The 23,970-nt window shown below is 40.4% G+C and overlaps 1 protein-coding gene across 6 annotated transcripts in view; it reads right to left on the bottom strand.

The window, feature by feature from the left end:
* PCDH15 (protocadherin related 15) overlaps positions 1-23,970 on the bottom strand; it is an 836,749-nt gene that overhangs the window by 278,492 nt on the left and 534,287 nt on the right. For all 6 annotated transcript variants that reach the window (XM_042907891.1, XM_042907887.1, XM_042907888.1 and 3 more), the window contains one exon: positions 14,878-15,010. In XM_042907891.1, coding sequence (XP_042763825.1) covers positions 14,878-15,010 — 133 coding nt within the window. The remainder of the gene's footprint in view (positions 1-14,877; positions 15,011-23,970) is intronic.

Raw genomic sequence — 23,970 nt, 5'->3', positions numbered from 1 at the left:
TCTGCGTGGGAAGGGGCTGGACAATCTACAGTGGGATGTCACGGCGCAGGTGGCATGAAGAAGCCACCATTCAGTGGGAAGGTGTTTGCATCGTCCTGCCCAGCCCACCAGAGCCCACGCAGGATGTGGGGCACACGCCTGCAGGAGGAGAGGAGGGGAGGTCATGTAAGTGGCATTAGAATATGAGTGGGGTGAAGAGGACATCAGTATGGAGGTCAGAAACAGGAGGCTGGTTACCTCCAGTAAGTAAATTTACTGAAGATAATAAGGGCCAGTTTTCTCATTGTGACAGTTACTAGTATGAACTAATGGTTTTATATATATGCTATTTCACAATATATAAAAATGTATACATACAATATTGCATGCAATATGCATATGTATGTACGTGTGCAGAAAAATATGGAGGTGTAACATTAATACAGATGCAAATAAGCGTATGTGTATATATTGTACACGCCTATGTACTGGCACGTGGACATATGTGTACTTGAGTACATGTGTGCATACACATATATTAACATCCATATATTGCCGAGCTTTGGTCATTGAGGAGGACTGCAAGCAGAGATATCTGATAGCGGAGAACATTCTGTGCCCTCAGATCTTTTTTTTTTTTTAATGTTTATTTATTTTTGACAGAGAGAGGGGACGGGTGGTGCATGAGTGGATGAGTGACAGAGAGAGAGAGGGAGACACAGAATCTGAAGCAGACCCCAGGCTCTGAGCCTTCAGCACAGAGCCTGATGGGGGCTCAAACTGATGAGCCCATCATGACCTGAGCTGAAGTCAAATGCTTAACCAACAGAGCCACCCAGGTGCCCCAACTTGGTTTCTAAATTCCATTCCCACTTAAAGAAACCAGAACTTTGTCAAGAAATGGTTAGACCCAGGGCTGGGATAAGGGAAGTATAAGATGAATCTGGACCACCTTGCTGAGCTAGAAAGTAGCCAGGTGCTCCAAACACGACGGGGCGTGCTAAAAGGACACAAGAGCCTGCCTGAATGGGCTCGCCAAGACTAATTCTGGGACAATCTGAACCTCAGAATAAATAATGACTGTAATGGATTATAATTAACTAAGATGAATAAGATAGCTTTCCTTTTAGCAGAGTGCCAACTAACAAATGTCGAAGAGATGATGACATCAGAAAATCAGCACTTGGCAACAATCATAACAATAATTCAAAGAACATCAAGATGTTAAAAATGAGTGAAAATAAACGAGGGAAGAATGTTCACGTAATCTCAAGGTAAGTCATTAACACACTTGAAGGCTGATGCAACTTAGATCAGGTTGTCGACAGTAATATTCCCTGAAATGGGACACATGTAATGTGACAGGACGCAATGAGGTTAATGCAGCATCACTTCCGGCATATTCTTGCCGAAATATACATAACCCATCATTGAGAAACACCAGTGAACCAAATAGAGGGAAAACGTACAAAATAAGCAACCTGTAGTCTTCAAAAGTATCAACGGAGTATTGTTGCAGATTGAGGAGAACAACAAGGCATGATAGGTAACGGTCCCATGTGATGGGTTGTTTTGCTCTGAAGGATATTATAAGTGTAACCCACAAAAGTTGAATGGAGTCACAGGGCAAGACTGTGGTGACGTATCAAAGTTATTTCCGAATTCCAACAGCTGCAGGTGCGTGGTGGTTAATAGGAGACTAAACTCTTCACAAGAATTAGAAATTGTACTTGGCGATGGCACATGGTGCTGGTAACTTATTTTCCAATGTTTTTGAACGGTTGTCAAGTTTTATATCATCTCCAAGAAAAATTACCATAAATGTATGTGTATGATGACAATAGTGAAAACATCTATATGTATATCATGTGTGTACGTCCTTTCTGTGCTCATATATAAACACACACACACACACACACACACACACACTTCTGTGCCTTACACAATCATATAGGACCAGGATAGGAAAAATCCAGGAAGATGCACAGCACCTGGTGAACAGGAGTTCCCTCATGATGAAGGGCTGGCAGGTTTGGTGGAGGGAAGGGGACAGATAAGTGGGAAGTGAAGCAAAAACAGAAAATAGAAAAGAAAGCTGCATAAAGAAGAAATAGCATGCACGATATGATTGCACCTATTAATATACACATATTCATTGTAAAAACTAAAATCAAACAAGGAAAGAGGAATGTGAACAGCGGGTCTTTTCAGCTGGCTATTTTTGGCATTAATCTTTTGAGTTTTTCTTCTTGACTCACAAAGGCGACTTCTGATTCACATCACCCCACTCGCACTGATTAAATTAGAACTGTGGTTGCAATCAAGCCTTACTGTTCTTTGTAATCATTTGTTTATCGAAATCAAAATTATCTTGTTTCATTTGGGGGTAGGTAGTGGGGAACAACTGTTGCAAAGCTCAGTTAATTTTTATTGCCAGATAATTCTGCGTCTGTCTTTGAAACATATGTTTTCTTAATCTGGAGCTTCTTTAAAGAAAAAAAAAATCTGTTTTTGTGTGTATGGAGCGAGGCGAGTACGTGACTGAGGATCAAAGAAATCAAGACTTTTTTCCTTCCTTTTCTTTTCCACACTGCTACAGGATTTCGTGAATCCATGTAAAAGAAAAAAGTATTCACAACTAGAACAAGAGACATGTAATTGAATTCCTCAATTTTCTGAAGTAACTATTCCAAAGCAAATATTCTTTATCTCTTTTTACCTAAAAAACATGTTTACTTTGCTCCGAATCTGCTAATTCCAGACAGCTAAGTGTAGCAAGACCACAGGCACTGCTCAGCCCCAGCTGGGTCTCCTGGTCTTTCTCCCTACATAGCTGATACCTAGTGGCTGTTTACTGAGTATACCTCAGGAACACTGTTTCTGTTCTTGTCTCATTTATCAAAATCTCAGGGAGATAACTGCGTTCGCATACTCAAGCTTTAATCATCAATACTTGACAGAGTGCAGAGCAAGAGGCAGCTTCGAGGCATGCAATAAACTGTGAGGTTTGTTTAGAAAACCGCGCACAGAATCGTTTATTGCCAAGTTACTAAAGGTAATACTGATTACTGCTATTAAAATACCGGCAGCTATCAAAGACTTGCTCAGCCAAATGTTATTCCACATTCAAACACAGATCTCAAATTAATCTGTTTTTTTTAAAAAATCTAACTTTTAGGAAGAGCAGAATGGTTTAACTCTGGTCAATTAAAAAGAAAAACAAACAAGCACCAAAACACCAAAAGCTTTTCATGGAGCAGATTTAAAAATTGTAAACTTTTCTTTGAATCCTGCAATAGACCTCTGGCATGAAGTAAATGAAAATCATCACTTTCATACTATACTCAGAAACCTTTGTTGAAAGATCTTTTATCAGAAGGATGGGGCGCCTGGGTGGCTCAGTCAGTTGAGCATCTGACTTCGGCTCCGGTCATGATCTTGCGGGATAAGATGCTTTTTATCACGTTCATGTGATGACACTATAATATACCTCCCAAATTCCCCTTCAAGCATATAAAGAAATTATTTCCCGACGTGTTGGAAACGTTGCCTGCTGAGAGCCTGCACTGCCGGTCCTCTTTGAGAGCATCTGACGAGAGCCACCTTGCCATGGCCAAGCTGGGCTCTGAGGCAGCCTGCACCCAAGTCACGCACACAGGTGTGTCGAGGGGCTACCCCACCCCGCCAACCTCCTAACTCTAATGGGCTCTTTCAGCTCGAGAGCTTTCTGTGGGGTCAGCTGAAGTTCCACTTCACCTTCAACTTAATGCTGCTTACGTTCCTCTTCTTTCCACAGGAGTTGATTTCAAAAACATCCCTTGGTGAACATCTGCAGCTGACTCTTCACCTCAAAGCCTGTTTCTCTGGAAACTCCACCAAAGAGGGACGCCTATTCCATATCCAAAAATATACTGACCCTACAGTCTGGCACGGGTGGAGACAGGAACTGCAGGTATGAGCATGTCACAAGCTCAATCCATGAGACCAGGTGAACTGATGTCAGGACCGAGTGTAAGAAGAGGAGAGGAGCCTGAGCACTGGGGCATTCCAACTTTTAAGAGTCAGGGCAATGAAGAGGAACGTCAGAGCAGACTGAGTTGAGAGTGGCTGGGGAGGATGGGGAAAACCCCGGAACGCCAGTGTGCTGGAGTAAGTTTCTAATTAAGGAGGGGATTATCGGCTCTACCCCACCTTGCTGATGGGCAGTAAGATGGGAAATGGATTTGGCAATAAGCACTAGGACAAAAAGAGCCGGATAAGTGATTGGTGTGTTTGAAATCCTGTCTGTAATGCGGTCAAGACAGAACAGCAGAGACAGTGACCGAGGCCTTCTTCAAGCCAGCATGGATATTGGATTTGAGTAGTTTCCACAACGAAGGAAAGCACAGAAATAGATAAATAGCTAGAGCGGGTTATGAGATCAAGGGCGTTTTGTGTTGTTTGCTTGTCTCTAACAAGCAAACGGTGGGAGGCACCACCGTAGACTTTCATGTCCATGGAAACTACCAGATAGGGCCAGAACTGTTCCTGCTGCAGGGCGGTAAAAGGGTGATTCTGGAGCAACGTCCTTGATGAGTAGGCCAGAGTGGGCAGAGTCTAGGAAAGAGCTTCTGGGTTGGTGCACAGCACTCACACTTAATAGGGGCTGCATTTTCATTTTGCACTGGGCCTTGCAAACTACATAGCCAGTCCCTGAGTGCCATTCAAAGTGTGGTCCAAGGTCACAGTGCCAATTCTGCATTGTGGTTACTATGGATCATGATGTAAGAAATTTACAGTAATTCCTCTGGAGTAGAACTTAGAGTAGTTTAGGAAAAAAAAACATGATTTGACAGTTATTTTTTTTATCTGTCAAATCCAATAGTAAAAAAAAAATGGGTTTGTATTTTTTGTCTTGTATTTCATTTTTCTAGTAATTCACTTAGACGCATCCTTCATTACAGAGGCTTTCAGAAGGACTGATCAAGTATGCGGGTGAACAGTTTACATAGACACAAGGAGTGTTAATGTTTCATCTCAGAAGTCAAAACAAAATACATGAATACAGGTGCAGAGATATGGGTAGAGTGGTGACCAGAGGCTGTAAAAGTCTTCTTCCAAGGGTTTGATGAAAACATGGGGCAGGAGGGGGGCCACGATAAAGCTCTTCTCCAGCCAGAGCATCGCTGCCTCTGCGTTGCGTCTGCACCACAAATCCTGATCTGCATCCCTCTGCACAGTGGGCCACAGCACTTCCGTTTCACGCTCGGTGATATCAGAAAACACCATTTTACCTTATTAAACTTATTTTTAGGCCCGTAATTATTTTTAAGAGCATTTGAGAATGTGGCTTTATCTCTCCTACCACATCAAGTTTCCTAAATGGGCTGTCTTCTTTGAAAGAGAAAGAAAATAATTTTCACCCATTTCCTATACGTCCTACTACTTGTGAGAGCGTAAATCTGAGCAGAAGTAAAGTCTAGCTCCGCTTAAATATACACTTCAATGTGACATAGCGTGTGTATGTACATAAGAGATATGCAAGCTATGAGGTAACATGGATAGCTTACGACTCTTCTGGGGCAACAGCTCACATTTTTTTTGGATCATTTTTTATTTCCTTCTTGAGGAAGAAGGTCATGAAAAAAAATAATTTAGGAGCTAGCTGTTTTAAATGCCTCAGACCTATATTTCTCCTTTCCCCACCCTCGCGACACTTGTCTGGCTTTATGCCTGTGAGCATATTGCTGTCTATGGAAGATTTACAGAGGCCAAATAACTGTTTGGGAAGAGGAACACACATATATGAATAAAGAACACAGTTAAAAATGTGTTTTCTCATTTTTGACAAATTTATATGCTTGTAGATGAAAAATCATTTCACATAATGTACATCCCATACTGTCAAGGGGATTGAACTTTTTTTTTTTCCCTTGGAAACTTAGACATATCAGAACATCTGCTTTAAAGGAGAAAAATGAGCACTACAGATATCATTTTTGCAAAAAGGAGATGCTTGGCATTGTGAGACATCTCTCTACTCTAACATGTATCTGTCTATTCATCCATCTATCTATCTATTCTTAACACAAAGTATAAATTATACTTTGGAAGCAGATGGCCAGTATCCGTGTTCAATGTGTTTCCACTTCTCTGCAGGCACCCACAGTGAGATTATTCATTTCAGATACCACTGATGATGAAAGAGCCATCTGAAATCTAGCGGAAGGAAAGACGAGAAAATGTATCTCCCCCTACTTGAAATGAAAATAAAGAACATAAATGAGACTTTCATTTCTCACACTTATCAAACTCAGAGAAAACCTACTGAATAGACAAGTCATACATTATGAAGCTGAAGGAAAACCAGCCATATTCTCATATAATCTGCGGTGTTAATCTTTGCAGTAATACATTCAAGAAACGGATTGCAGAAAGAATAGCTTCTTTGATGACAGAAGAGCAAGTGACATATCCAAAGTGATCCCCATAATATAAATGACATCACAGATTCTGTGGCACGGAGTTTATGATTCATACACGCTGTACCGGCACCAGCGGCGAAACATCCACGAATCATAAACTGTTATCATCTTCAGGGGAAAAAAAACTATCCCATTATACAAGAAATATTCATCAGAAAAGGAGAGGAAAGAACCCCCAAACCTTCTCGAACATTTGAAAGATGTCAGAGAAACGAATTAGCACCTCCGACAGGACCTGTTAGTGCAGAGGGCATGCTATACAATGGCCCGCATTTCTTTCAAACTGTTCTGGAAATGGATCAATTCTGTATCAAATCAAGACGGTAGGCATTTTTCTTCAGGACTAAAATTAATAATTCCTTGAGGCACACACTTTAAATTCTACAACTTTTTGGAACTATTAAAAAGGAGAAGAATGGATGACGATGAAAAGGAGCTGCGTGCAGCAGGCTGACCCAGACCTCCTTACACTCATTCCCTAGGCAGTTTCCTTAGAAAAATGTATGTTTTTCCTCAGGTAACCAGACGTGCCAAGTCTGACTTCTTGGGCTGCTTCTCACTGCTTCCTGTTTCCTCCTGCGATTTGCGTCTGAGCTGTCCGCTGTCCCATTGCAGCTTCTGGCAAGAGGAGCCAGGAAAAGGAAAGGGGGCTCAAACCGCAGGAGCCAGTCAGCTCAAGATGCAAGTTTAAAGCAGAGGCTGCCTGAAGTTTTCCCAGTATCGGTCGTCATTCTCTGTGCAATAGTTTTCTTCAGTCTTGTAACGAGGCAAGAAGCAACCACAAGAAAATAAAATCAACTCTGACCAAGCAGCTCTCAAAAAGAAAAGAAGCATTAGCTTTGTGGGCAGATCTACACTGCTATCGAAGTGATTGCAAGATCCAGCAAAGCAGAGGGCACGGAGTGAACTTCAGGCCCCAGGAAAGGCAGAGAGGAGCACAGTTAGTGCACTGACTCGCAGGCTGTATGGCTGGACTTGGAAGCCCCATTCCACAGCAGGGCTCTACGGCACTTAGTTAGATGTATAAAAGCCAGGGAAGCTTCCAAATGCTGAGCCCTATCTCTTGGGCTTCCAAAGTGTCACTTTGTTCTCTAACTTGAAAGTGATCATGTAAGAACCAGTAAAGTCATAAAGCAGGTGAATTCATTCTTGGCAATGTATCCATTGTCCCGTGTTCCTTGACACTCCACTATTCCTACTCATCCTTCCAAATGCCTGGCACCTTCTTGCACACTTTAAAACCCCATATCATAGCATGAGTTAACAGAAAAGCAAGAATGGTAATGAATAGGAAAAAAAAATAACTACCATGAGCTAAGCACTTTCTTTTTTTATTTCTGGCATTGAGCTAAGCCATTTATATGCTATCTCACTTAATCTCAGCTTCCCTAACCCAAAGACAATAATCTCTCTCGTTTGCCAAGCTTTTAAAATTATGCTTTCTATTATGCACCAATGGATAAGTTAGTCTCCATTATTTTATTTAACTAATATATATTGACCTAAGTATTTATATACACACAAGTTATCCTGACAACTGATGTTGCTTCTATTTCTAGCTAACTAATGTGAGACCCATCTCAGATATTCTGATGCAGATTAAATAATTAAATTCAATACACTTATTCAACTTTATAGCCCTAGGTCTTAGGTCTATAAAGATACATATTATCTTATCTTTACAGATAAGGACATTATGCCTTATCTCTTTTAGCAGTGCCTTTAAACTTTGTTTAAGTATAATGGTGGGCACCATTGTATGTTGGAGGGTTGTTCTTTGTGTTTTGTTGTTGTTGTTTATATTATATAAACAAACCTTTGAAAACCTAAGACCCATTCTCAGTTTACGGCCATACAAACAGGTCGCTTTGCCCACAGGCTGTAGTTTCTTAACCTATGCCCTACTATACCCATTCTTCATGTGTTAAAAAAAAAAATCAACACTGCAAATTATTGTTTCCACTACCACTCATTTTCAGAAATAAGTCCACATGTCAATAAAATAGAGGTGTGCCAGCAAAAATAGATAGCATGGGCAAAGACAAGGGACATTTGCCAGCACTTACTTTCCCCCAGCCCCAATTCTTCATTTCTCAAGGAATGTATCATGTGCAAGGAGGAGTATACTTTTTTTCCATTCCCATTTACGTGTTTCTTAACATTTGCAAAATGTACTTGAACTTTCTTTTGGGATGACCTCATCAGCAATAAGTGAATGGATCATTTGATTCAAAACTTGTTTATAACTAAGATTTGTTCTTTGCAGTCAGGCACGAACTTACAGCTGATGACTGGATATTTTGACTATTTGTAGAAGTGCGAAAGAAACTAAGTGCCCCATCGTGAATGACCCATGTTAGAAACAGAGTCAGAGCCCTGAGAATAATGCTCATTTTCACTTGGCTCAATACGCAATGCAGGCAAGCGTAGGTATTCGGAAGTGAGGCAGGGCCAGAGCCAAACACCTCCACGCACTCTCCGAAATTTTTCCTTCCTGGGTGTTTCCGCTTTAAGTACAAGAGTCCAACTCTGCATTATCTTATGCCTCCTTTGTATAAGGAATCTCCTGGAGAGCAGGTAAATGGCTTCAATTCTTCCAGGCTGCTATGGAGCTGCTGTGTTATCGCTTCCACCTCTCTCCTGTCCAGTGGGCCTCTTCCACTGTGTCTCAGCTGAAAAGTCGACAACTGTCACTTAGTAAAACTCTCTCTTACTAATATGACACCTTCTTTTTATTTTAAAACCAATTTCGTTTCTAGGGATGTGGTGTGTGTGTGTGTGTGTGTGTGTGTGTGTGTGTGTGTGTGATTTTCTCGCTCATATCCATCTTGCTCCCTTCTAATGCTGGTATAGAGAGGACACGGAGGGGAAAACACATTTCTTAAAGGGATTGTGCTGAGGTCACCTGAGAATTAGCGCGGGAGAGACTGGCACCAGGAGACTCCCTCTGATAGGGCTCGATCCCAAGTGGCGTCCTCAGGATTGATGGTGCCTTGTGACGTCTGCTGAATCCTGTGCCTAATGCTCAGTCGGTGGCCTCTTGTACGTCCGGGTGCGTGCATGTCTCTCTTCTCTACAAGCTGTGGTTCCCTTCATTTTTGTCTACACTCACCAGCCTCAACTCTGAGGTCTATGGTAACGGGCAGGATCCATTTTACCAACAACATGGGCAAAGTCTTCAGGGGAGCAGCCCAGGCCTTCCTGCCAACTGCCCGCTCCACCATGACATCTCTTTCCAGTATCTTCCCCCTTGTGTAGTTGCACGGACACAAGTCCCAGCAGCCATTCAGTTAAAGAACTCGATGCCAATCTCCCCTACTTCCTCTGGGATTTTCTCCTCTCAGTCTTGGGCTCGGGGAGACACTGGACAAATCAAACACTGGAGCACCAAAAACATCCATTCTCACCTATTTCTATGGTAAAGGTCTCCAAAACCATACAGGATCTCTCTTACTTGGCATCTTGGAGAGGACTCTACTAAGAACAAGGAATTCTTTGAGGTAGGATCTGGGAATTTTGCTAATTTTTTACGTAACCGTGCTGTATCCAGGTTAGAATCTTATTCTATCTATAATCTCTATGTCAGAGTGGAAATTGTTAACATTTCCCTTAACTGCTTCTTTGTGAGGCCACGTAATAAATCGTTGCCTTGCCCTAAACCTTTCAAATATTTTGCCCTCATAAGCATCATAAAATTAACCTTTGGAAATCACAAAACTAATGTAATATAAAAAAAAAACAACACTCCCCCCAAAATAGGAAAAATGAAATTTAATAGTTTTTCTACAGCCTAAACTAAAATAATATCTTATATTATTTTAGTAGATATAGTAGTAGACAGGGTCCTCATTTAGGAGCCAAAGGGGGGGGAAGATAAAAACAAACCCCCAAAACTACTCTGGCTCCCAAACCCTGCTATTTCTGAGTTTCCACTTCCTCATTTGCCAGATCATAAAGACAAAATCTGCCTACGCACTAGGCCAGGGTAACAACCGAATGCAATGATGCATTATACTTAAAGCTGAGGACACAGAACTGTTTTTCAGCAGGTTAAAGTAGTTGACTTTCAACAATGTATCCCAATGCATACATGGAAAATTAGAAATAAAATCAAATAAATAACTGAGAAATATTATAATAGAGGCAAAAATTTGAAAGATGAGAACTTGGTAAACACTCTGTTTTATCTAATTCTACTGAACCAAGTGATTTTTTTTTTATTGATGTCTTTGTTATTAGAAACAATGGACGTGATGCAGGATTTGGTGTTCTGACAACTAACTTTGAACCTTCGATCTGTAAGAATGGACTACGTGACATATGAACTAGTCAGCTATTTCTAAAAAGCATGTTTATCAATAAGCTGTGTGTAAAGGAAATATGTATTTTTCCCTTGGTCTAGAAGTGGAACAGGCAGGGTTCTGCAGTCAGGGGTGGGGGAAGGTGTTTAACAGGTGGAGGAGACTTCTGAATGTGGAACAGTGGTTACCAGCCACGCTAGAAAGTGGCCTCAGCGAGGAAGCAGTACCTTGCCTCCCAGCACGTGAGCAGGAGAAAGAACAGAAAACGGAGGGTTTGCAGATACTTCAAGTATAAGGAAGCAGTACAGGCACAGGAGCAGTATGGGTAAACACGTGTGTTTAACCAGACTGTGTAGGTTTTGTCCTTTGTGTACAACTTTTAAGCATGATGAGCATGGAAAAAAAATCATCTTTTTTATTTTTGTGACTCAGTTTCCCCATTTATAAAATGACAATGATAATAGCTCCAATTGCTTTGGGCTTTTTTAAGAATCAAATGGGGAAACAAATGTGTGTTAACATTGTTATTTTATTTATATGAAAGTTAATCAATTTATACATTTTAATGTTCAAAGTAAATATTTTGGGAGTATTGGCAGTCCCTTTCTTAGGGGAGGTAAGACATCTCAGTTCCACTGACCTCAATGTTTGCCATGCAACCCTTGAGGCCATCTGCTACATGAAGATTATACTTTCTGGACCTCTTAACTCAGGAGGAACTGTGTGAATTGCTTTGGCCAATGGGGAAAATAAATATGGTAGGTATCATGTGCAGCACGTGTAGGTAACAACAAAGAACTGGGTTTTATTTCGTTGTTGTTTCCCCAGCAAACACTGACCTCAAGAGATCTATTGTTCTAGACAGAGGCCACTTCATCAGCTGGGTTGTGGAGCAAAGACTGAATACAGCACAGTCTATGTCAACTTCTGATGGCACTGAACATGGAGCCTGGCAACAGAATCCTAGTTATCCTAACTGATCCCAGCCTGATACTTAAAAGTGGAGTGTGCACCCAGAAAACAGATAGTATGGTTCCAAGAGATGGGAAGCTGGTGAGAAAACTGTTACTGGGGGCTATCAGGATGGGAAACCATGGTCGGCAGAGATAACGCATTTAGCAAAATGGTTACCTGCGATAACTTGGAAGGCAAGCGATGAACCAGACCTCATAGCTCTCAACATCAGAGTAGCCAGGTGGTTCTCTCATGCCTCCCATCGGGGGATGATGCATCCCTGGGGTGAGGGGCCCAGGAGAAGCCTGTGCCTGAGTGTGATGGATGAGCCGCAGGCTGAAGGGTCAGGCGTCACTTCTGGGAGAAGCATTAGGATCCAAATTGTGGTTTATTGTGTCTGTCCTTTCACTCTGTCAGAAGAATACCACTGCCCTAGATAGAGGCAGCCCCTTCATTGCAAAGTCGGGAGAAAATGGTGGAGAATGGAGCAGGAATGGACCCGTGGTGGATGCACAGTGGGAGAAATAACCCTTCTTAGTAGCAAATCGTTGAAATTTTGAGTCTGAGAGTGTGTGGAATATAACCTAGCTTTCCGTAAAGACCGGTAAGTGAAGAACTTCAGTCGTATCTCATTAAGTGCCGCATACGTGTTACCTATGAGTATCGTTATACGAGCATAAGGGTGATGGTGATGGTGTGAGCGGATGTCAACATCTCAGAGGGACAAAGATGCAGAAGGCTGACGAAGTTACTTCATCCTACTGATTTAAGCTCCACATCCAGTGGTGTGCTGGGAAGGATTAACAACCAGCCGTGGATGCAGTGAGAGGTACTGATTTGCGGCACCCGTAATTTCTGTGGCATAAATGCACCCACCATGGCTGATTTCAGGCTAGTGACGGACGTGACGGAACAGAGTGGGGACAGCTGTGCACGGGGGGCTCCCATGGTCCCATGATCCCAGGGCACAATCTAGGAATTCTAAGAGGACTCACTGGCAAGTCAGGGCGATGCACGATCATGCTTTGGTGAAAGATCTGACCAACTCTGGGAGAAAAAAAAAATGCCAGCTAATGCTGACCGTCCTCGGCACAGGAATTTGGGAAAGCAGAGTTCTGGGTCGCTTTCTCCACTGAACACCCTTGATGCGGCAGCCAGTCAGGACAGCCTTCATAACCCAAGGAAAATCACAGCCTCCCCAGCAGCTTTTAGACAGATAAAAGGAAATACTTAAAAGGGGAAGGGGAAGGGGAGAAACAAGGATTGTTTCCTCAGAAGAAACCACTTTGATCTCAGCCAGAACAGATTATTCGGAAGCCAGGCTGCTGTTACCTTCAAAAATATATTTCTCCACAAATCTGTCTTTCTAAATTGAGCAGTGAGTCAGCGGCAGTGGGCAGTGCCGCGTGGGAAAAAGATGAGGACAGAGCCGGAGGTACTTCTGGTGCGTTGTTATTAGAAGTCTCTGGAAGAGTAATTTGGCGGAAGCTTTTCAGCTTTTAGGTCCCCAGTTTAAATTCAATCTCAGTTGATCATGAGCAAAAGTGAATGGCTGGTGGCTTATGAAAAATGCCATGATGAGGACACCCGCGTTCCTTCCCCCAGCGACAGCACTGCAATTGGCACCCTTTTTTTTTGCTCCTACCAGAAGCAGAAAGGGTGAATAGAAATGTCATTTCAAGCATTTTCTCAGCTTTTGCAGTAGAGAAACTTGAGATATAAAAAAGACCAACTCCTTTTCATTTTTCACTCACAGGTAGAGTTATTCTTCTATAATACTGTTCCCGGACCTTTCTGGGATTTGTTTGAAATGAGACCTAGACCATCTCATAAGTAAGATTATGTTACCTCATAGAAAGTTAAATCATACAAAGGCACATTCTGAAGGATTATTTAAATGTAAAACATGTAAAATTTCTTAGCCTGAATCTGACAAATCTAGGATTTATTTATTTTTTCTTCTTGTTTACACAAATAAATGTCCATCTGTCCATCTGTCTGTCTATCTATCTAGAAAAGATTTTCATCATTCCATTAAATGCACTTGTCTTCCTATTTAGTTTTCCTATTTTTTTCATGTTCATGATTTAACTGGCTGTTTTCTCCCTCCTAAAGAGACTATGTGGTTCCCTTCTTTCTTTTATTCCCTTAAAATACTCCAAATGTCCTTGTTGCTAATATGTCTACCATCACATAATTTTATTCCCCACATGTTTTCATAGTAAATGAACGACAAAAGCAAATTCTCTCTAGTTACCTGGGGAAAAGTGACAGAATAAATACTGGAGATATCACCTCATTCGGTGGTACAGATAGATGCTGGGATTTCCCTCCAGCATCCCGGTAACTCTCTCCTAACTGTCAAGCCAGCTTCCTGAACTCTCTGGTCAGCCATGTCGGCCATTCCCATGTTACCCCAGGAGAAGGTACGTTCCCTGTGCTGCAGACATCCACAGGTGAAGTGAGGTGTCACGCTAGGATTTGTGCAGCAAGTGGCCATTAGCAACACCACAGGCGGCCCGAATTGCAGCTGCAGGTTAAGTTGAAGAGGCAGCCTTTCCTGGCCAAATGTGCCTCAGTCAGGAATGTATAAATAGTGAAAAGCAAGCAGTAATCCTGCAAGTAACTCACACGCCCATGAATCTGGAGCTGCAAATGGGAATATCAGCTAAACCTCCTCCCTTCATCTAAATGAACAAACGAGGCCCAGAAATCACAAGGTTCGCCCCTGGCCACGGAGCGAAGTTGTCTGCCTTGGAATTAGAGTGCCTACCGCCTGCCAGCGAACCCAAAGCGATTTTCTCCATACAGCACTGCAGCAAAAATAAATCCTGCTGGGGTACAGGACTCCGAGACAGAAAATAATAGTCGGCTGCAGACTCTTTGCGTGCAAAGTACAAAATGTTCAAGTGCATGTTTTCAATCCCTTCATTCTTTCTTGTAACGATTGCCGCTAATCCGTGCCAGCTCGTGTTAGTCCTTCAGCGGTGGCAATCAATAGAATAGATTAGCTGAGGAGACCCTCCGTCCATATGACCTCTACGCTCTTTTCCAGATGGAATTTTCCTTCACTAGAGTGTTGGCGGCAGCCATGTGAATTTCCCTCCACGCCCAAATACGGACCTACTAGCCTTCGAGATTGTCCCCATAGAACTTGACGCATCTACTAAGAAGCATACCTGGAGATTTAATAAAACAGCACCAATCCTCATGGCTTCACTGATTTCAAGGCTGTACATCAACTGTGGGAAGCGGGGAGGGCTCTGATTATTTGGAGGAAGCACTTCAATGTACACGGTGCAGATGGAGTGCCTGCAGAGAACGAGAACACAGCGAGATGGGTACAAGTCTACATCACCTTGAACGACAGACTGCACTCGGCGTTCCGTTGTTGGGCTTACAGGAGAGGACGCTTTGAATTTCTAGAGAAAATGACAAAATAATTCAGAACGGAAGGATGGAAAAATCAAAGCTACCACCACCACATCATGTTTCTGTGAAATTATCTTGGAAAAAAGAAATGCCCCGGGGTACCGATTTTTCCTACGTAGATTAACAGTGTGAATTAAAAAGGAATAGCTATACAAATAAAGCTAATAAATTCACAGGAGCCTCGACTCCTGACTTTACTTTTTAATGTCTTTCTAATAGCAAAAAGCATTCTATAAATATCTGGTAAAATGAGCTGTCCTTGGGGCTCTCTTCCTATTAAACCAGCAGAGGGAGTATTGATTAAAACAATACACAAAACAAAATATGGGCTGTGTTTTATTAGTTTTCTTGCTGACATCAGTGGCTTCATGCAAATGCACATCAAGAGTCAGGCTCATAAAGTAATCGTTCTGCCAAACAGCCGCAGACAAAACTAAAGGTGGGTTTGGGTCTTCTTTGAAGACTACATTCTGAATGGCTAGAAATTAGGTTTAATTGAAGCCTAACATTGATAGGAATTTTTTCTGAAGGACAAGAGGATATTCTATTACTGTAAAGACAAAAATATTAGTACTGCCATAATCAACTTTTTTGACATGTCTAAACTCTGCAATTTCTTTGTGCAACAAAAGCCAAAGGAGCCAGATATTCCAAGTTTATACCGAAGCGACACTGGCTAAAATTATGTTAGTGAGAGAGTCAGTGGTCCATCTGGAAGAATATGTCACCACTGACGTCTGACCACGAAGCTAGCCTTCTGCCATGAGGAACATACAGCCACTACCTACACTGTGCACTTTAAACTTATTTTAACAAAATCACCACTTTTTACTAAAAACACATTTGTTGTCATTGCTATATGGGCACTAGAATTTTCTTAAAGCAGTCCAAAGTTCATTATATTAGTTGTTTCAATTAGAACACATCGTCACCAAAACGGTTTTCAGAGATTATTGTACCTATTTTTAGTCTATTTTTAGACTATTTTTAGTCTACCTATTTTTAGACTATTTTTAGTTTACCTTTTAAAAAAATTTTTTTTAACGTTTATTTATTTTTGAGACAGAGACAGAGTATGAACGGGAGAGGGTCAGAGAGAGAGAGGGAGAGACAGAATCTGAAACAGGCTCTAGGCTCTGAGCTGTCAGCACAGAGCCCGATGCAGGGCTCGAACTCACGGACCGCGAGATCATGACCTGAGCCAAAGTCGGACGCTTAACCGACTGAGCCATTCAGGCGCCCCAGTCTACCTTTTGAAAAGCTTTGCAGAGAACTGTAGATCATAGGCATTGAAAACTTGTTTCAGCTAATCATCTTATAATATGCCTATGTCCAAATTGCTTCTGAACATGCTCTCCACAGATGAGATACCTACAGAATATTAAACACCTCTAAAAAGCTGCAGTGAATTAAAAAAAAAATCACACTTAACATTTATCAAAATATTGTTCTGAAATAATCTCATTTTAAGTTAAAATCTCTTTTATAATTAGTATTTTTAAAATTTATAATCAGAATATCTGTATTCATTCTTGCCTCTGGGTTTATCGCTTTATTGTTAAAAATTTGTCAATAAAATTAATCAAATTCTAATTGATTTTCTTTTCAAGAAAATTCTAATTGATTTTTCTTTTCAACTGGACTTCAAGACTAAGATGTTTACAGTAGGTTAAAATGGCTAATGAAACGTTACTTATATATTTATAGGTATTAATCTCATGGCTAGATTGAAAAGAAAACATGGTAGGAAGAAAAATATCCAGAAGTTACCAAATTTAACATGCACTGCGGAGCCCCGCTTCCCATACTGTAGGAACAAAGGAACCACCATTTTGAAGCAGACCTAGTACCTCCAGGTGGTGAACTGGCTCCCACAGAGGCCGCGAGACACAGACTCTGCCTGATGCTCCCCTCACCATCCTGGCTTCTCTTAGTGTCTGTTATTCATCAAGTCATTTCAACATTTTATAAATCTGTTCCTTGAGGTGCCTCAAAATCAGTTGAGGGATTGGCTGTTGATTTTAGCTCAGGTCATGATCTCTGGCTAATAACGCAAAGCCTGCTTGGGATTTTCTCTCTCCCTCTCTCTCTGTCCCCCAACACCCCTGGCTCTCTCTCAAAATAAATAAATAAACTAAAAAAATATCTGTTCCTTTTTCTGGCCAGCACATTGTCTACACATAAGAAGTCTTATAACATACGTCCTGTACCATATTGGCAATAACGCTGGCTGAGTGACATTGAGCATGGGATTTATAACACACATTCCTGAGTCAGAATTTGGAAGCTACTGCTGTGGGATGTTAGGCAAATTACATCTGTTTTACCACTTTCATCTAAAAAATGAGAATGACGATAACATCTAAGGTTAGCATAAGAGGTAAACAAGGTTATATATTTGTGAGTGTGTGTGCATGTGTATGTATGTTGTGTATATATATATGTATATGTATGCACATATGAAAGCATATTTATCCGTTATTACTGATACCTGTTCAAAATAAGGAGTCTTTTTCTATGGAATGGAGTAAATAAATTTGCATATACCTTATTGAATTCTCTTTGAATATTTCAGATATTTTATGTTTTTTTTTTTTTAAGTTTATTTATTTTGAGAGAGAGAGAATGAGACAGAGCAGGGCAAGTGGAGAGAGAGAGAGAGAGAGAGACAGAGACAGAGACAGAGACAGAGAGAGAATATAAATCCCAAGCAGGCTCACGCTGCCAGTGCAGAGTCTGACGCGGGGCTCAGTCTCATGAACTGGGAGATCATGACTTGAGCCAAAATCAAGAATTGGATGCCTAACCGACTGAGCCACCCAGGCGCCTTAATATATCAGACATTTTAATTGCATCTTTTTCACCTTTTTAGGCTAAATACCTACGGGCATGATACCAGGGTTGCCTCCCAAAAGTGGGTTGCGATGGTGTCAGGGTTTGGACTTACTGGATTAGAATCTTCTGATTTTGAAGAGTCTACATTTTCTATGGATATACAATATTCTCACACACACACTTGATTTTGAAGACCACTGCCCCGGAAGCTCTTGTAGCCTGAGGGCTCCTCTATAAACTGACCTGAGGCTCACCTCAGTAACGCTGGAGGTAAGAGAGTCCCTCACTGATCAACACTTTTTTTGACCTAGAACACACTTGTACTCCAAATTCAAAGTTTTCTTTCAAGAAGTTAGGCCTTTCCTGCTTTTGACATTTTTTGCAGCTTCAGCTTACTGGTGTGGAATACTTTATGAAGTCTCCCAGAATGTGAGGCTCTTTCCAGTGAAGAAAGTATGATTTACACTAAGCTGATTATACTTGGTGTGTTTTCTTACTCTTCCCCCTCGACTGCCTTCCCATTGCGGGGCTAAACTGTTTATATCCACAGTACCACACTCAGGACCTCTACACCCAATGAGGCTGGTGTGTCTGCTACAGAGAAGACAACTTTGAAATGCAAAACAAACAATCACAAAGCGCTGTACCCCAAGGCAGAGCAACCATGGAGCACAGCCTGATTCAACACAAGTTTCTCCTTCCTCCAGCCTCACTCCTTAGGTTCCTCTGTTCCTTTCCACAATAAATCAAATGCTGAAATTGCTAATTACATGTTTCTGCCCCCTACCCCTGCACTTGGTTCTTGGAATTATTCGAGAAAGATCATGTTTCAAAGTCTAGCGTTTTTCATCTTTCATCATCCTGGCACTTCCTACAACCCATGTAAACAAGCAGCAGCCTTCCTGAGGGTTACTGCCTTCTACTGTGCTGTCTCCTTTTTATCCCTGATGTCAGCATTGTGTCGGAGTTAGCTTTCCTAACACGAAACACCAACAGTGCTCCCAATAAAATGATACCACTAACGTTGCAATAAATAGTAGTTATTCAACAGCATCAGTTGAGCATACAATAAAACAGGATAGTCACTAGATAAATAATAACATTTTATGTGAACATTTTATATTAACGTTTTATAGCTAGTCTTAAATGCATAATATCAAACAGTTATATAATAAATACAAATTTCACTTTCGTAATACAACCGGTATGATGAAGATGAATCCCCATTCCTAAAAAAATGAAAATCATAAAGCTTTCTCTTTCTCATTTGGTAATGAAGGTCAAAGTAGAACACAGGAGCTGATGTATTTTCACAGGTGATCTTAACGATTTTAAAAGACCCTAGTAACCATCTAATTTAACTCTTCTCGTTTTACAAAAGAGGATTAGAAAATCAGAAAGATTAAGTGACTGAATCAAGGTTAAAAAGTTAATTAGGAACCGCACATAAACTATAAGGCAAGGCTTCTAAATTCCAAATCTGTTTGCCCTTTGCCCCCACATCCTACAAGAACAAATTTGGGCAGTAAATTGGAGATAGTTTACTTATCTAATGTGGGTGTTTCTGTGTGTGAGTATAAGACATTCTCGGTTGAAGAAATTTGTAATGAAGGATGTTATCTTACAAGAAATCATAGATTGTTTCAAATCTTGGGCTTAGGATATGACATCACAATTAATTTTAACTATACTATGGATGAAACTTCTTAGAATTTTTTTGGTAAGACCAAAATAGAATACGAATGAAGAAGAGGTTGGGAAGATAGATTTAAGGGGCTTTAACTTTTCAGAAATATTTAAAAAGGGGAAAAAGTCAGTTTGTTTTGATGGGGCACTAGTACTCAGTCGTAATGAGATGATGTTGCTGGAGTGTGGACTGTAGAATCTGTATTGTAATTTTCAAATGAATGTGTCACCGTCTGCTACAGGGTGTTTGTAACTCTACATTTCCACCTTGCTTCTAAGGTGACGGTGTGTATATTGCTTTCCCTAGTAGACTTAAAACAGAAATTGCCTTCCTTTTTCCTCTGTCTCCCACCAACATTGTGCTGGAGAAGCTGTATTTACAGATCAATGTGTGCAGGTTCCGTTTTACTAGTTTGGAAGGCGCATATGGGAATCTATAGGAACAAAGGTTTCAGATGTAAAACCAACAGCATAAGTCAGAGACACTTCTCAGGGGAAGTTACAGAGACAGAGTTTGAAGACACAAGATGTACTTAGGTTTAAAGACCACAGAACATTCCAGACAGGGGAAAATGCATATTCACTGTGCATATTCACAGGGCAATAAAATAGAAAAGTGTAAGTTTTGTGCTAGTAAAAAGAAGGGTATAAATAGGGAAATGGTAGGCATTAAGACCTGAGAGGTAGAGAGAGCCCAGATCATGCAGGGACTCCTGTGCTATACTGATTTGATTTAAAGTTCATCTCGACAACAGTGGGCATTGGCTGATAGACTGTAAGTGGGTTAGTGACATGTTCACATGGGCCAAGTAACACATGTTCCCACACATGCCATTCTTCATCATGTCTCTGTGTCTTTTTTATTGTGCCTTCTATTTGGATATCGTATTACCCTTCCTGTCAAAGTTAAGCACATGTAACTACCCACTACTGTATGTCCACACTTACTGCCTCCATATGCACACTCTGAGGGCAGACACCTCGTCTTACACGTCTTGCCTTCCCAAGAGGCTAAAAACTGTGAGAACTCAGTAAATTTTTGTTAACACGAATATTCCCATCATCTTTTATTAATGCTAAATATATTAAGCTATTTAAAAAATGAAATTAGCAATTGAAAAAAATGATTTTATTAACCTTGTGTTATTTAGGGATAGCCTTGGATTCCGTGGGAAAAAAAAATTGGGAATCAAAAAAGTATTCCCTGCCATGTGCCGATCACTTTTTCATAATTGTATTATAAGGTATTTGGGGATAGGACTGTCCTTTATTCTCTGTCTTTATAAATACCTAATAGTAATACTTTATTCATGGTAAGATTAAATAAATATTAATTTAATTTAATTCAATAAGTATAAGACCTACATACACCAATAAACTAAATACTATCTCAGAATGTGGTTACTTTTTAAATCCGTTGGTTTTTATCTGTCCTTTTATGCTTATGAAAGACTACAAGAAAACAGAACAAAAATTATAGACTACTGCTCCTTATACTCAGAATTTTTAGCAAGTTCACTGAACTAGAATAATAAATACATGAATAGTTAATTCAATGGGCCTTATTTTGTTATTTAAATTTACAAATTAAGATTGCCAATCCAAGAAAAGAATAAAATGGAAAATCACCATTGCTTTTTTGTGTTGTTATTTAAATAGGTTTAATACCACTGTTGCTGGTGGGTCCATTTGTGAAATACATCCCCCGTCCATACATTCATGGTGATAATTTTCAAATAGCATCTTCCTTTCAAAGGAAACTCTGAAAGCAAAACCTCACAACTCTTCAGTTCATCCCTTCAAGTCAATTTGAAGGATTAATTTTCCTGCAGAAAATAGCAAATGTCAGTATCCTACAGGGAACATGACATTATCCCAGCAGGTAGAAAGGATGTATACAGATTTTATTCTCTGTAGGTTCCACTTGATCTTTGACCAAACATTATAAGGTGATCTTTCAATGCCCAAACCATTGTCTCTAAGGAAAACAATGAGGCCAGGTCAACTATATGTTTAGTGTGGCTGAAAAGATCTGTGAATTCAGATTCTGAGGATGGCATTTTGGTTCCTGAAGTGGAATACAATTTTACTCAAGTGAAATCCTCTTATTGCAGACAAGAGCTTATCGAAGCAAATCAGTGATAGGACTTGCCAATGGGAGCTGAGTAAGAAGTGGATTATAAAGTCTCACTCATTAAATTATAAGGTCATTATAAAGTCGTCACTCATAATGTAGAAGCATATATAGATTTGACCAGATCTATATAGTACAGGGCTATCCTCAAGGAAAATAAAAAGTCATAAAACGAATTGACGACTATTAAGGGATTTTAATAAAAGTTTAAATGATAAAAACAAAAGGTACCTTTATTCTTAAAATTAGCATTGACAGTAAGCAATTTTAGTTTAGTTTAGTTTAGTTTTGTTTTCCTCCAGGATAATCATCATAAATGGTCATGGATATGGAACAGAGTGGAAGAGAAAGTCTTAGAATCCAATAGTCCCAGTTGAGGTGAAGGTTCTACAATTTGTTTTGGGGTGGGTGGGAGTGTGGCCAAGGGACCATTTGGCCAAGCCTATTATCCTCCTTCGGCTTCAGATTTCTGGTCTGCAAAAATAAATCAAGTAGTACAAAAGTCACAGTGTTGATGTTAAGATCAGAGCTTATGTACAGAGAGTAGACTGCATGATATCTATTGTATGCTAATTAAATAGCATCAATCACCCTAAATCCTCTTTAGAATAAACCAGTATGTATGAATACAGCTTTTCTTTTTTTTTTCTTTCTTTCTTTTCTTTCTTTCTCTTTCTCTTTCTTTCTTTCTTTTCCTTTCTTTCTCTCTTTCTTTCTGTCTTTCTGAGAAAGACAGAGAGACAGAGAGAGAATGCGAGCAGGGGAGGGGCAGAGAGAGAGAAAGACATAGAATCTGAAGCAGGCTCCGGGCTCTGAGCTGTCAGCACAGAGCCCGCCGCGGGGCTCCAACTCACGAACTGTGAGATCATGACTTGAGCCGAAGTCGGACGCCCAACCAAGTGAGCCAACCAAGCACCCCAGTAAAGCTATTCTTTAAATTCACTCAAACTTGTTCTCTTACTTCAGGTTCTGTAACTATTCAATATACCAAAAGTATTCTATGTGTTTCTTCTCAAGGAACAGCCCTTAACTATTTTCTCACATTCAGACGTATACATCTATTTCCTTTTGGGTTATATGCACTATGGCCAAATCCACCTAAATGTGCCCCAAACTGAGCTCATCTCCTTCACCCAAACCATGCACGCCAACTTGATACCACCACCCTGTCACCTTAGACAAAATCCTAGGAGATTTTTAAACATTTTAATGATGATTCTATCTGTCCATTTTTCCAAACATTCCCAGTTCAAGCCATTAGCAAAACATTGCCTCTGGATTGGGACAGTGGTAGAGTTCTCTGTCATTTCTCTGCTTCCAGTTTTGTTCTTCTCAAATCCATCTCCCACAGGGACACCAGAGGGATTTTCCAGAAACCCACTTGTCTCACTCGACTTCTAATTTAAAGTCCTTCCACGAGTACCCTCCACAGACTGGACAATAAGTCCAAGCTTCTTAAAAGAAAACAACAAATTAGATTTTCCATGAAATGACCCTTAACTCTCCTGTCCCTTCTGGAACCACAGTTTATGCACTGGCAACACTGACTAGACTGGTAATTACCCATAATTATTAAACTATTTCAGACCTTCCAGGCTGTGCAAATAATGTGACATACTTTTTTCACCTGGTCAACCTTTACTCAATCTCTGAAACTAGTCTGCTTGGGAGACCTTCTAAGTACTCCCTCATTATAACGAGTGCCCTCCTCAATGCCCTAGAAACCAGAGAAACTGGGTCAAGCGCAGATTTACCATGCTGAACTGAATTTAATTATTTCTAGTTTTACTTTTCACCCTTTACTGAATTTTTTTTTTCCTGCAAAGGACAGTATCATGTTTATTTTTGCACTTCCAAGACACAATAGATGGCACTTGTGTAACAAATAGTTGGTTGGACTGAACAGAAAGTCATAATTTAAAATGCTTTTTAAAATTTTTAAAAACCTATTAGCAACAAAATTAGATAGAATTGGTGTATACTATGAAAGAAGGCAGAATAATTTCAAATCTGTCTCCTCGTCTTGGGGGCTCTTTAAATTATTTGAGTTTTGTATTACATGGTCTCATTTTCTCATGCCATTGTTAAAATAAACAGAAAAATGTTTAAGAATTTGGAAAAGAACAAAAATATATATATTTTTTTAATAACCTAGGGCATTCCAGGAATTGTTTTGGCTTCTGCA

The sequence above is a fragment of the Panthera leo genome, chromosome D2, assembly GCF_018350215.1.
Source record: "Panthera leo isolate Ple1 chromosome D2, P.leo_Ple1_pat1.1, whole genome shotgun sequence".
Classification (NCBI taxonomy): Eukaryota; Metazoa; Chordata; class Mammalia; order Carnivora; family Felidae; genus Panthera; species Panthera leo.
This window is presented reverse-complemented; position numbering and strand designations above follow the sequence as displayed.